General features: G+C 36.4%; 1 protein-coding gene across 1 annotated transcript in view; it reads left to right on the top strand.

The window, feature by feature from the left end:
* ESYT2 (extended synaptotagmin 2) overlaps positions 1–15512 on the top strand; it is a 90337-nt gene that overhangs the window by 55877 nt on the left and 18948 nt on the right. The window contains exons 7-14 of the mRNA XM_075704603.1: positions 3909–3956; positions 4877–4932; positions 9892–10012; positions 10621–10797; positions 11206–11288; positions 12596–12644; positions 13312–13401; positions 13951–14046. Of these exons, the coding sequence (XP_075560718.1) occupies positions 3909–3956; positions 4877–4932; positions 9892–10012; positions 10621–10797; positions 11206–11288; positions 12596–12644; positions 13312–13401; positions 13951–14046 (720 nt within the window). The remainder of the gene's footprint in view (positions 1–3908; positions 3957–4876; positions 4933–9891; positions 10013–10620; positions 10798–11205; positions 11289–12595; positions 12645–13311; positions 13402–13950; positions 14047–15512) is intronic.

The following is a 15512-nucleotide window of genomic DNA, read 5'->3' as shown; positions in this document are numbered from 1 at the left end:
GTGCCCCTATGGTAAAGGCAACCAACAGTGCCCTGGGCTGCATTAGGAAGAGCATTGCCAGCTGGTCGAGGGAGGTCATCTTCCCTCTCTACACAGCACTGGTGAGGCACAGCTGGAGTGGCGAGTCCAGTGCCGGGCTCCCCAGTACAAGAGAAATGGACATGCTGGAGTCCAGGGAGGAGACACAAAGATGATTAAGGTACTGGAGCATCTTTCATATGAGGAGAGGCTGCAAGAGCTGGGCTTGTTTAGCCTGGAGAAGAGAAGGTTCGGGGGGATCTTATCAATGTATAGACATATCTGATGGGGGAGGTAAAGCCCATGGAGACAGACTCTTCTCAGTGGTTTCCAGTGACAGGACAATGGGCACAAATTGAAATACAAGAAGTTCCCTTTAAACATAAAGAATTTTTATTATGTTTTATTTTTTAACCGTTAGGGTGATTGAACACTGGAGCAGGTTGCCCGGAGAGGTGGTGGATTCTGCATCCGTGGAGATACTCAAAATCCAACTGGACACGGCCCTGAGCAATCTGCTTTAGCTGATTCTGCTTTGAGCAGGGGTGTTGGACTGGATGATCTCCAGAGATGTTTTCCAACCCCAGCTATTCTGGTTTTATATCCTAATGGATCTCAAATGGAACTACATGCCTGTGTATGGTCAGTTAAACCACTAGTTTTACTCTGAGGTTTTAATTTTTACTCCTGGCATTCATCCCAGTTGTTTTGACTTCAAAACTTACTAAAACTTAATAAAAATTAAAAAAAAAAAAAAAGTCTTGAAATGCCACTAAGTTTTAGAAGAAAAAATTTGGATTGATATTGTGTAACCGTTTGCTGAAAGTAACCACATGCTCAGGATATAGGAGCCTGTAAAGATTTTATGGATGGTGAAGAAGAAAACTAAGTGAAGTAGTACAGAGCCTCCCTTCAGACTGGCAAAGACAGTTCTTTGCGTGTGTCTTCTGACAGAAAGGTCTATATTCCTATCTTGGAACCAAAATCATGTATTTCTTGGGCAGAGGATAAACATGCTTTGGGGCAATTTGTGCAATGGAAACCAAAGCCTGGCTGTAAAGTCTTCAATTTCTCAGTCGAGGGAAATCTCCACTTACGCAGAAATCAAGTGTGCTGTACGTGACGTTAAGAGAAAAGTAAACTCGATTTGAAAAGTTTTCTGAGGATGCTCATATCTATAGCATTGTCTCACATTTTACCATTGCATTCATCATTTAGTTGGTGGTGTGTACAGATTATTCAGTTAGTTTATTGCACATTCATCCAGGGTTTGTATCACTTCATAAGTGGAAAACTAAAACCAAGCCTGTCAATACTTATCGCATATTTTAGAATGACTGTTATGAGTAGCAAGAATATGATCTCCTTCATTATTACGACATGTGCTTTAATTATTAATTTCTACCGTGTTGTTCACATAATGCTTTTGAGTGCTGCAAAAGCTCTTGTACATTTCAGAAAAAAAAAGTCCCTTTCTGAGGAGATGACACATTCTATGTTTTGAAGTTATTTTATAATGAGAGCAAATATCAGCTTCACAGATATGAACAATTGCAGAGCAGCCATCTAACATCAATTGTTTATATCATGTAAAAGAGCAAAGAGACCATAACTGTTTATCTTGTGTTTATAAAAGTTACGATTTTAAAGGTAGTCCAGCCTTTGGGTAAGGACACTTTTCATTAAAATTTCTAGAGCCCCAAAATCAATTATTTTATCACAGAACTTATTTTTGGAAAGCTATCTATTTCCACCCATTTATGCAATTTGGTCACTAGAGCTACTATTACATTTGGAGCATATCTTTTCTAATAACGTTATTTCATTTATGTCCAATGTTGTGTGCAACTGGAAACATGAACTTGGAAATTAAGATTTATATTAAATAGTATCTGATGCTGTGTTTCATTTTGCCCAGCAAGACAATTTGTTTCACTTTGTTCTGCAAGATAATTTTAATACACAGAATCAAGTAAATAAATGACTAAGTGAGAGGATGTCTTTGGAACATACTAGTTAGGAAGACAAAATATCTTAATTGTGACATATAATTACCAGCAGACAAATAAAATTTTTCATTTTCAATTTATCCAGTGGTGCATTTCACCAGTGCTGAAAAGGCTAAAACAGAAGTGGTACCAGCAACTAATGCAAGACGTATTTTATCTTTGTTTCTTTATGCCCTAAACAGCAATAAGAAATTATTGCTATTTAGTAAAAAGTTAAAAATTCTGTTACTTTTTTCCTCCTCCGACACATTATTTTCAGTGTCTGTTTGGGATATTGTACTGAAAAGTAAATCAAAAGGAAAAATTAACTTTGATGAAACTTGCAAAATACGGTTTTAGAAATCTCTTAAAAATAAACCTAAGTTTTCACAGTAGCATCAGTTCTTCAATATCTTATTAGAAAGCTCCTGTTATTTCTAAAGCCACAGAATTAAACTTATAGGAAACGCATTACTCATAGTTCAGCAAAGGGTCTAAAGCTTTACATTTCAGTTGTCTGTACTGTACAGCTGCTTTACTGTGCTTTACTGTGGTTACTTTGGGAAAGTGTTTTTTAAGGGTCGGAGCAGAACAGTAGAACAGTAAAAATATTGATTATTCCGCCCCCCCCCCCCCCCCATTTAATTTAATTACATTTAATGTAATTCCTGGGCAAAAATCAGTATATGAAATAGATGGATAAAGGGAATACTCTGTGATTGTCAAGGGGAAAAGGGACGATGCAAAGGCATAATTAATAAAATACATACAACTGGCAGAAATGTATTGTTTACTGCATTTTAACTCACAGAACATAAAATTATGTGAAGTAAGAAAATTCACTCTGGAAGTCATCTGGTCCAAGCCCCCTGCTCAAGCAGGGCCACCTAGAGCTGGTTGCCCAGGACTGTGTCCAGATGGCTTTTGAGCATCTCCAAGGATGGAGACTCTGCAACCTGCTCCAGTGCTCAGTCACTCTCACAGTAAAAAAGTGTTTCCTGATGTTCAGAGAGAACCTCCTTTGTTTCAGTTTGTGCCCATTGCCTCTAGTCCTGTCACTGGGCACCACTAAGAAGAGCCTGGCGCTCTCTTCTTTGCACCCTCCCTGCAGGTATTTACAGACATTAATAAGATCCCCCTGAGCCTTCTCTTCTCCAGGCTAAACAACCCCAGCTCTCTCAGCCTTTCCTCATAGGAGAGATGCTCCAGTCCCTTAATCATTTTCATGGCCCTTTGTTGGGCTCTCTCCAGTACGTCCATGTGCTGAGGAGCGCAGAGCTGGACCCAGCACTCCAGGTGTGGCCTCACCAGTGCTGAGTAGAGGGGAAGGATCACCTCCCTCAGCCTGCTGGCAAGGCTTTGCCTAATGCAGCCCAGGATAGCATTATCCTTCTTTGTGGCAAGGGCATGTTGCTGGCTTGTGTAGATTCTTGCAGAACATCCCCTGATATGTCTTGCCTTTTGCTTTGGAATATTCAGTTATTAAATCTTACTACCTTTTCCATTGCAGAAAGGATAATGATTTTTTTCCTGCTTAATTGTTTGTTACAGGTAGGCTAGGTCCTTCATAGATAACGTTGTTGAAATGTTTGGCCACCATTGCAAAAGTATATTAAGTAACAGTGCTCCTTATATAAGTAAATGTGTTATTAGTTATCTTTAGTTGAAGTATTCACAAAGGAAATCGCTAATTAAATCATTAATAGATCCTTTATAAAGAAAGTTATGTGCTGGTTTTTTTAATAGAAAATTAATGTAGGGAGATTCTTCTTGCCTGTTTGTGGAAAGATGCAACGTAGGTTCTTGTAGAGATTTGTTGTTTTGTTTCAGCATTTAACTGAACCACCACAGTTAGATTCTGAACTGAGGAATCTCAAAATCCTTTTAACTTTTCTCATGCAGCTACCCTTAGATTGGGTTAGTTGGATTTGGAGGCACGGTGGTAGTTGGGTGGGTTTGGATTTGTTTGTTGCTTATATTCAGTTAACTCTATGCAGTTAATAGAAAGTTTTCACTGAAAAGGGAGGGGATAAGGAAACTCCATTCTATTAGTTTTGTTATCTAGAATGAGAAGATTATAGGATTGAAAAGGACATTAGAAATTAGTTGTTAATGCCAGCAGCCCTGAAACAGAATAATGCACCTTTATAGCATTTGTATGTCTAATACTCTGTAAAGATTTTCAGTGAAGGAAGTATATACGATCTAGCAATAAGTTATCCCCATCAATTATTTCTGAGGATTTTTCTCACTTCGATACCTAATCCTGTTGATACTTTTCTTCTTTACTGCATCAGCGGTAGAATGAATTTGTCTCTTTGTTATTGAAAACAGCCCGCTCTGTGTTTGCAAGCTGTTGTCACGTCCTCCTTCCACCTTCTTAATCCAAATCCTTCATTCTTTCCATTGGTCATGTCTTCTAGATCTCTTATTTTCCTGGTCTCAAATGGGATTCTTCATCAGCTTACTAGACTTTGCAAATTCATGTCAGTGACTGTTCATCTATAATAGTTCTATGGTGAATATTAAAATATTTCTCCAGAAAATAGGACAACATTTCATTATTTGATGTTAGTTGTATGTAGTAGATATTATATACATGTGTATATTGGGGTGTGCATGTGTGTATTTATATGTATGTGTGGAAGAGGATGGTGAGTTGTTTTTATAACTCTGTTTTAAAATCTGTGGCTGAACATTACAGAGCATGGAAGAAGTTTTGGTTTTCTGTTTAAGAAAATCCTGGAAACTGGTTATTAACCCTCCGCTGATCAGAAGCTATAGTGATCAGGTTTATTTATTCAGTGTTGTGAATTCTAAGTTGCTTTTCTTTTTTTTTTTTTTCTGTCTCTTTTCTTTGTAATTCACAGCTTTTGGAAATTAACTGGACTGGACTGACCAATCTTCTGGATGTTCCAGGACTGAAGTGAGTATATGTAAAGCAGTGTTTGATATTCCTCCACCCCAGTAAACCCCAGAAAAATCTGAAGATATTCAGCTAAATAATTTTAGGTTAAATGACTCTGAGCAGTTATCTCTTAATTTAGAATTATATGAAATTGCTCAATATGCAGAAGGTAGTGACTTCACTACAAATAAAAGTACATCAAAAGTATATCTAGTAGGCCTTGTTAAAAACACTTTGAAAAGATAATTTTTACCTGCTTTTTTTAGTGTCTCAGCCTTTCCAGATTTCCAGAATCTTGTGAATTTCCTATCTGCCATCTCCTAGGACAGCAGAAAGACAAAGAGCCTTATTTTTCATGCCAGTGGGTTCACAACATCTTGGCTTACGTTTTTGTATGCTGATACATCTCTAGTTGCTTGTGTAAAGGTAGTTAGAAATACCTTAAGACAGTAATCAAATTAAATAAACTTTCGAATCTCTTCAAGTACTTAGTTTTAAAGCTTTCAGTTTATGCTGTGAAGATCAAATGGAGTAGCAAAAATATTGACCAGATATTGCTCGAAAAAATGCTTGGCTTATTCAGAGCTTTTCAAAATAGTACATGATAAAACCCCAAAGAAAAAAGTGGAAGCAGAGGTAAAAAACAAGCTGTTTTGAGTCATTGCAATCCTGATAAGGTTAAATCCATGAATATATTCATAATTATCAAGTTGTAATAGTTACCCAGGGGCTTTTTAATATTGAGACAATGGCTAAGGGGATAATGGTAGATCTGATACACACTTGGATTTTGTGACTAGTCCTTTTGTTGGATGCCATATTCTCAAGAGCTGGCTGGCTCCAGAATTATTTTTTATTGTTTAAAAACAAGAGTTGAATTTAGGTATTAAATTAATCCTTTAGTGCTCAATTGCGTGACTGAAACGGTTTTTTCTTTACTTAGACATGTGAAGCCATTGTGTGGAATCCCAGCTGAACAGTTTGAAATTAGAACTTGCATTAAGTAGGTTAATGGCTGCAAGAATCGCTTATGTTTCAAGCCTGCTTAAGACTGCCTCTGAGGAAAGAGGTTTTCTTGATGAGTGAGAAAATGGCTTCCGAAGTACAGCTCCTGAGTAATAATTTGCTATTTTGATCATATAACACTAATAAATTTACATTTAGTACTTAAGCTTACTAGGCTCCTGAGATTCATATCATGCTACATATTTGCCTGACTGCAAACATAAAACCTCAAATGTAAACAAAGTCTCACTAAGTATCTGAAGTTTATGGTTTCCAGAGCAACCAAGCTTGGCCACATACCCGTATAATGGTGCCATCTAGATGTGGTATAGTTTCTATAGTAACTGTAACTGAGGTGACTCATGCTCTGCCTTGCCAAGAGATTTCTTCAGTGCTGTATTTGCTTTTCTTATCTGTGTAGATAGATTGTATATTTTGGTAGGACAGCTTGACATATTGTAGTTGTTATGAACAATGATGAACAAGAGATTGCTGCTGCTGCAGGTACCTTTTCAATCCTACGACTGTTGGCTGCACACTAAACTACTAATTTGTACTCTGTTTGCAAGTGTCTTCTGCTAAATGAATTTCTGCATTTCCTTCTGGAAGCTTCCCTGTCAGCTGTTAAAAACTTCCATTGCTCTTCGTATATGACTCCAGAAGGAGGAGGACACAAAAGTAATTCATATTCCATCATTAGTACAGCTTACAGAGGAGTGGAATTAAAATCTCTATGTGAGGAGGAGCCAGGCTGTGAAAATGCTCAAGTGCTGTCAGGAGGGGATATGGATGATGGGAAGATGAGTTCTGTTATGGTTGCTTGAGGTACAGTAAAAATACTCTGTGCAGTCAGAGATGTGCTGTCTCTGCAGTATGAATAAAGATGATGCAGGAAAAATACACAGCTGCTTATTCTGTCACTAAAAATTAAGTAGAGCTAAATAGAGAGCAATACAACAGAGTAGGTAACTGCCAGTTATTTTTTCTGCAATGAAATTGAGCTTTTAAAGACATTTACTATAATAAACTATCTGAAGAATTTCACACTTCTCTCATTTTTGTGAACTGAAAAAATAATTGTACTTAGAATCAATAACTTAAGAGTTTTACGATCTTGAGAAGCTGGTTATTGGTGATGCATCAACATAAGGGTTTAAATTGATATATCTTTCTCTGTTGCTTGATCAGCGATTTGTCTCTGTTTTCCGTAGATCAGACCTCTTAGGTTAAGTAATAAAATAATAAAGAAGGTTGTCATTTTTACCTTGTACTCATGAAGAATACTTTCCAGCTGGGAGCATCCCAATCGGCTAATATTTGGTTAAATAAGTTTTAAACAGCTTGAAAGTATTGTGATCTTCAGTGTTCTTTTTCAGCTCCCTGTTTTTAAAGACGGAGTATCTGCTACCTCCTCTGAGTCTTCTCTGTGTAAAATTCTGTGAAATTCCATTAATTCTGGTTCATTTTTAATATTAATTTCTCAGATGTTTTAGTGAAATTCAAGCATTTATGTTGGGATAAAATTGTGAGACTGACCTTTGGAATCGCAGTGGGGGTTTGGTCCTAGCATAAAGGATTGCGAATCCTCCAAGTGACTGGGCTCTGTTCTGCTTCAGGCTGTTTCTTTCTCTTATTTAAGGAGATCTCCTGTAGCTCCATTGGAATATTAATCAATCTCTGAACCTTTTGCTAGTCTAGGATAGGTTTATTTACACCTATAGCTTATTTCATAATGTATGTGATCTTAACTAAATACTGGAGAAGAGCATGATAACCTTTCCTTTCAAGGCAGCTCTGGTACCATTGCCTCTCTTGCGCTGCTCGTTTGCTTTCTCTGACCTAGGTCAGTCAGTTTTCTGCATCAATCATCTGTTCTTAAGGCATGCACTTTACTGAGCATAAAGGCAGAGCTTTGTCTTCTTGCCAGACAGGGACACTAACAAAAGCATGAATAAAACAAACTTATCTGGTCTCTCTACTGGAGATTTGTCATCAGACTTGTATTTTGAAAAGTGTGAAGATTGCTTGTGTAGTTACCATCACTTCAGCTTTTTTTTTTTTTTTTTCCTTTTAGGGTTAAGACTGTGATGTTTATCTCAAATTTTAAAGTCAACTAACAAAATAATGGGTTCTGTTTTCTTGGCTCATTTTAGAGAAAGTTTAGCATACGTAAGTTGAAAACTTGATGTTTAGCAAAATGGAACAGGAAGAGTTTGAAAAGTAACGTGTGTTACAATGATGACTAAAGGAAGCTACTTATTTTCCAATAACATAATTATCTTCTTGTAGTAGTTACTCAAACTATAAATTTGTAGGATTCAGTGTTCATGTAGAATGAAAATCTTTGTAAATATGATTGGATTGCAAGAAAGGAAGGGGAATGAAGAGTCCTCTTTAGGACAGATGTGAATTAACTCACAGAAGTTGAGAGGAAACCTTTCCTCTGAGGATTTCCTCTTAACATTGTCCACTGTTGCTTCTTTCAGAGAGTAAACAGAGGTCTGCACAGATCTGTCCATTGATCTTGATGCAGCCCTGAGTTTCTTCTGTTCCTATTGTACTGGATGCCATTAAAAAAGTCAGCCATGTTCTATCATGTATCATAGTTCATTTGAATTTACAGTGGAACTGGGCAGCCAAGGGGATGCAGACCATACTGGTTGCAAATCTCCGGCATGAAATATCAATGTGAATTTGAAATGGGCCAGATTGTATCTAATACGTTAATTCTGTTACCCATCTCTACCATAATATGTTGCTCACCAAGAAATTTCTTCCCAAATGAAGATGTAATATATATTACATTTCACTGCAGCTTTTATATTTTTAGAAATATGCTAGCTGCTGAGTCTGAGCTACTCTCAACTGCAGATTCAGTCTTAGAGAAACTTCACAAGGTGATTACACACAGGTGCTTCGTCTGAAAAATGTTCTAAGTAATCAAACAGTATCTGCATCTTAATTTCATGAAGACTGTAAAAGGAGAATAATAAAGTGTGTTTAGGAGGAGAAATCATTCATCCCTGAAGCAGCTCCCCCAGCTTTAGCGAGAGTGCACGTTCAAAATATCTCAAGTATTTTTGAAAATTTTATCTCTGAACCTTTGTACATACCCCTAAAATCTTCCTAGATACTTGCCTTCCGTGGGGAACAGTACCACTCCCGTTCTGCCTTTTTGCCAGTGTAGGCAATGTGTGTAAGCAGTGGTGTTGGTCTGACAACGTACTGGTTTGTTGTCAGTTCAGACCCAAACTGGGCCAACTCAGAGCTTAGGAAATCTATTTCTTTTCTGTGTTTGTGGGGGGTATGGGGTTGGGTTTTTTCAAATGATTCTTTACCAATGTGACTGTAGTGCTACTCCCTTTTTGCCAGAACTAAATCTGTTTTGCTTCCCTAGGCTGTATTTCACTCAGCCATGAGCATATTTTCTTCGTGTTTCTGTTTTAAATGACAGTCCTCCCAGCTCAAGAGGACAACTTGTTTCATAACAATACAGGAATGGTTAGCCAAACTTTCAGGGACAGTTAAATCATCGCTGAAATACAGAAGTAGATTAACAGTTAACAACTGCTTGGTTATATGCAATGCAGGCAAGAAAACTTAGGCAACAGCCTTTTACCCTGGGTGGCTTTAAAAGGCGGGGGTGAGGAGGGAACTTGGTGGTGGCAGGGAAATGAAAACTTTATAATCATCTCTGTGGTTTCTGCTATTCAGTGTCAGCTGCTTCCACCTGGTGGCTATTTTGGCAAGAATCCTTTATTTTAAAAAAAAGCGTTTAAAAGACCGATGTGTCTTCTACCCCCCCAAAAAGGCAAATGTTTTCTCCCTAAAATGGCAAATGTTTTCTCCATTTAAGTTGTTAAGCAGCAAAAGGAGTATTAGTGTGACATAATGTGTTTAATTCTCATGAAGTGTGTGACATAACATGTGTTTAATTCTCATGAAGTAACTGAGGATTATTTTGTCCAACAGTGGCTTATCAGATACGATAATATTGGATATAATATCCAACTACCTGGTCCTTCCAAACAGAATTACAGTCCCCCTTGTCAGTGAAGTGCAGATTGCTCAGTTGCGGTTTCCTATACCAAAGGTAAGCGTGTTTCTGTTGATACTAGTGATCTGGCATTTAGTTTTTTTCTGTAGTAGTAACTGTTAGATACGCACATCTGTGTGAATTTCTAAATATAGTTATTGCAGTAGTACAAGTGAGTCCAGTCACTTAAAATAATTGATTTAATTGCTAAATAATTTCTGTGGAGTTAATGTTTCATAATAACACCAAGAAGGAGTTTTACATTTTGCTAGAATCTTAAACATATTACTTGTTCAAATATAGTTCAACTGTATAGACTAAAAATTAAGTAGCACATGTTTTATATTATCACTGCAAATTATTGTTACTGCTCTTCACTTGAAAGTTGTGACTACTTATTGCGACTCACTTCTAGTAGCATTGCATTACTTGATATAACTGGCATGTTTCTGATTGTTGATGACAGTTTTTCTTTTCAGGAATCTCTTGAGTGCTAGGTCTGCTGTGTAAGTGGATCATCATTGATATCCCTCCATTTACAGTGCGTCCAAACTAAATTTCATGTTAAGGAAACCGCAATAAAAATTATAAACCATATATTGTATAAATTGTGATGACATGGAAGCTTTCAGATTACTACATAAACTCATCTTTTCCTTTTTCAGGGTGTTCTGAGGATACACTTTATTGAAGCTCAAGACCTGGAGGGGAAAGATACTTACCTAAAAGGGATTGTCAAAGGAAAGTCAGACCCTTATGGAATCATCCGTGTGGGCAACCAGATTTTCCAAAGCAAGGTCATCAAAGAAAATCTCAATCCAAAATGGAATGAAGTTTATGAGGTATAATCAACAAAAATACCTCGTGCGTTCTGTAAAGTTGTCTTCTAAAGTTTCTTTTGTTAAAGAAGATGCTCCGGGGACTTCCTCGAGGAGCATCTTGATGCTCTAAAAGCCCAGAGTTCTGTAACAGAACAGAAATTCTCCATTGATATATATATACTCCTTTTGTCTAGACTAAGCATCAGTAATTCTGAAAAGCAGCCTAGTCTCTTAAAGCCAACATTAGCAAATCACATCTGCAAAGCCCTTATACTTGCTCTACTCTTTAAATTGCATCTTTTTTAAACCATTCGTTTATTGATGTTTTAATACACAGAAGCACTGCAGTTCAATGTTTTGCTGTTACTATGCCATTCAACAAAGCTAGTTAGTTTTACCATTGACAGTGCCATCTTACTGTACTTCCAGGCCTTAGTATATGAACATCCAGGACAGGAATTAGAGATTGAGCTCTTTGATGAAGATCCAGATAAAGATGACTTCCTGGGAAGGTAAATGTTATGGAGAATATGCTAGTAGGTATTGGAAAGAGATGAAATATTTTGATGCAATCTTTTTTTTTTTTTTTTTTTACTTTCATTTTATTGCAGTTGTAGTTCTGCTATATTACTATATTTATAAATTCATTATCTTTTCAAAATGGTGGTAATAAGTAGTTCCCTAATTACTTCATATATGTATATAAAAATGTGCTTGCGTGTGTATATAGATATCGATATGTTCGTATATTTTTTAAAAAAATAAGGTAAGTATTGTGGGTACCCAGAAAAAAAAGAGTTGGGTTTGGTTTTTTTAGGAATTGTACCCTACCTGCTTTAATGTTCGTAAGCTAAGTCTTAATTATTTCTTCAGGCAAAGTTAATATAGCTTTATAACTGTGTATCTTCTTCATCTTCATAGTTTCTAAATGGCTAGCTCAGTTTATTTTTCTCTAAGACCTGGTCTTAACTATTTGGTTCAAGAAAACATTTTGCTGTAATGCTTTTGCAAACATTAGTCACTCTTAGATTCCATAGGCCTACCTTTAGTGTTTACCCATAAACATTTCAGGGTTTCAGTCAGCTTCTTTCTCCAGTAATTTGTCACCTTTATTTCTTGCAGAGTTTTGGAGCTTCCCATTGTTGCTTTCCATACAGAGTAGAACTCCCTTATCTTTCCAGCTCCTTCTCTCTTAACAGGAGCAACAGTACCTACTTCTCTTCTCATTAAAATAAAGAAGTAGGTAGTATAAAGGCTTCTTTTCTTTGCACTTCCCTTATCTTACACTGAAGTGGTGGGGGGGGAAAGTGGCATAATGTGTACATTAGTACTAGTAAAATATAAAGCCAGGGCAAATGTTCATGCACTGGCATGCAGTTGTGTGCCCTGCTTAATTTTTAGCAGATTCCCTGGTACATTTTTAGCTTGTGTGAACTAGCACTCTCCCAGATGATGCCAAAGCATGAATTCGGTTATAGCATATGTCCAGGGGCTATTTCCAGTGGGTAGTTTGGATGTGGTTATTGTTTTGAGAGTTTGGTCATATGTATGTGAGCCATATTGTGCCATTTGCCCTTGTAGCTACAAAATGGGCTCTAGTATAGGCATATTTTCTATTACCCTGCATTCATCTTTGTTCAGCCATTTCATTCCCTACTTCTTCCTCTCTTAGCGGCTAAAAGAATAGTATTCTGCTCTTTTGATCTCAGTGGAAGCCTGGATACTCAGCAAGCACAGGGTGGGGTTTGAGTTCTGTATTAGATTTTTTTGCTTCTTGGCCAAAATAGCGATTGGTTTTTTTTCTTTTCTTTTTTTCTAGTTTGATGATAGATTTAATTGAAGTTGAAAAGGAGCGTCTTCTAGATGAGGTAAGTGTTCAGTAAGTTTTAGTTTAAAAAAAACCCCATCTGTTGTATATATAGTTGTTCTTGTATTATTATTTTTTTTCCTGGGGGTAGTTCCTGTATGTGCATGAATAATCTTAATGCTGTAGGAACAGGTTCCCTCGTGATCAGTAAAGTGATTTAAGGGATATCTGAATCAGTGAAATCCAAAGAATAATGCCATTCTTCTGTCTGAGGGTTTTAAAATTACTAGTATGTAAATGGAAGAAACAGTAATATATATTTGGTGAGAGCTTTTTCTTGCAGGAGAATAGTTAATTGCCTGGTTTAACTATTATTAGACTTAGCAGACTAATTTTTGTCCTATATGTAAGAGAGATTTTATAGTAATGTTATGCAGGGTTTGTATTTCTAGAACATATTTACAGAACTTAAAGAATTCTCTTAATATTTTAAAAATGCTTTTACTACATAACATAGAGGTTTGCGTGGCTGTTTCGGTTATTCTGTGTTGTAATGTTTAGTGTGAAATAGGACACTTTAAACAATGACTCGGATCTTTTCAGGTTATGCAGACTTCAGCTCTGTGAGATTTCTAGTACAGAAATTTCCTAAATGTCCGGAAGAGCCAATTGCAATCATGTATTTGTTTGGTGTCAGATTATTTCACATTACTTTGCTTAACTTTTAGTGGTTTACTTTGGATGAAGTGTCCAAGGGAAAATTGCATTTAAAACTGGAATGGCTCACATTGATGCCAACTGCTGAAAATCTAGACAAGGTATTAAAGGAACACATTACTTTTTTCCTTATCTTAATTGTTGTGGGGTGTGTTTTGTTGTGGGTTTTGGGTTAGGTTTTTTTTTTTTTGTTAATTATGTAAGTAATTTAATTCTCTAGTTGTTGTGAATTTGGATAAACCTGTAACTTTATTCCAAGCTCTCTGGCTTTAGAAATCTCAAACCAGTCATAACTGTCAATGTACTCTTGTCGCACGGGATTTTAAAATGCTTTTGTCATCCTCTTCTTTTCTTTTAATGTTACGGTTTGAGAATATCAGCTAATATTTCATTAGCCTGGGAGATAAAGCTGGTTATGATACTATAATCTGTCCTAAAAAAAATATGATTAGGAAATGGGGTGGAAATTTCCATAAAAATGGGTTTGAAATATCTATGTGAGTCTTGAAAACTTTCTTCTTATGCTTCATGCTTTGCATTTGTGAATGTTTGTGTTTTGGGAGATGTTCTTAAAATATTTTTCAGGAATGGGACAGAAATAATAATAATATTTGATTTTCAGAAAGGCTTACAGTATGTTTTTGGTTTAGGTGCTCACAAGCATTAGAGCTGATAAAGACCAAGCCAATGATGGGCTTTCTTCTGCATTGCTTATTCTCTATCTGGACTCAGCAAGAAACCTGCCCGTAAGTTACATTCTGATGGATACCCTTTTGTCATGGGTATCTCTTGCGTACTTCCAGCATGGCTTGCTTGGTAGTATGGCACACTGCTTTACTAACACACATTATACCATGTTTTCTATACTTTCTCTTGTTTCAAAACGTGTAATGTAAGGTCCACGTTTCTAGCAGTATAGTATTATAGATATATATTTAATAAAACATTACTCTCTAATCAGTGTGATTTTTCTTTAAAGAATGCTCCTTTCCTGGACTTGAAAGGCTGCATGTTTTTATTACACAACATTATCCATAAATAGTATGGGATTAGCATGAGGAATTTTAAGGAACTAACTGGGAAAAGACCCACCTCCTTGAGTTCAGGTAAACTTGCTTGCTTTGGTTTAGGGTATCTGTGGTAGATTTCAAGGTACTGAAGTCTTCATCATGAAATTAATACCGTGCAGTTGATGTTACAGTGGCAGAATACTTGTATGAGATTTCTGTCAGGTTGTCATTTGCAGTATTGTTTATTTGCTTGTGCAAAACAAAAAAATTAACAGTTCTGCCATTATATGGATTATACTATGGGACTGTGAAATAGCCTGTTTATGACAAGCATGGACCGTTTTGTAGTTTATTTCAGGTTCATAAAGTACTGTTTCTGGTTGTAAATGATAGCAGTAATAAAGCAAACCCTACCATAAATAGGTATGTGAAGCATAACACTGAGTTTTACTGTTTTTCAGGATTGCTATTAGATGAGGAATTCTGGAAGTGATGGCTAAAATACTAATCAGAGAATAAAGTTTTCGAGCCTCAGGGTTTTTTTTGCATGCATTATGCAAATTTGTCCACTCATCTTAAATTTAAGTTAAAATGCTGCATCAAACAGAGTGGTAACAAATGAAAGCTTAGTAGCCTAAACAGTTTACATCACTGACTAGTGATTTCATGTCTGTTCCAGGATGTATAGAGCAGTGTTTGGAAGTAGTATTTATAGGTTATTTTAAAAACTAAAAAGATGTAGCTCATTTGGAATAGAGCCCTGCATTATATTTTTAACCTCACTGTATTGAATTCAGGGGAACTCTGTAAATTAGCAGAAAGAGTGGAATTACTGCAGAAAAAGAGTATAATTACTCTAGTACAGAGTAAGCAGAAGCAGAGTAGAATTATGGTGTGCTTAACATCAATTTCAGAATACTGCAACACACAGAAAAATTCCATCTGCCTTACGGTTTGTGCACTAGATTAAATTGAACCCATTTCTGTATTTTCTTGTTTGACTACTGGATTTTACTCAAACTGTTACAAGTTAATAATATTTGTTAAAATACACTAAAGCCTCTTAATTAAAATGCATAGTTTAAAGTTCTCTCATCTACAATTTCCATTTTTTTTCCCTATACAGCTCTGCTTCTCTATATTAGATTAGCTTCTCCAGCAGATACTCAAGGGCTTTGTCTAAGCTTAGTTTTTTTCCTTCC

This window comes from Pelecanus crispus, chromosome 2 (assembly GCF_030463565.1).
Source record: "Pelecanus crispus isolate bPelCri1 chromosome 2, bPelCri1.pri, whole genome shotgun sequence".
Classification (NCBI taxonomy): domain Eukaryota; kingdom Metazoa; phylum Chordata; class Aves; order Pelecaniformes; family Pelecanidae; genus Pelecanus; species Pelecanus crispus.
Note: the sequence above shows the minus strand (reverse complement) of the source record. Positions and strands in the feature narration are given on the sequence as shown.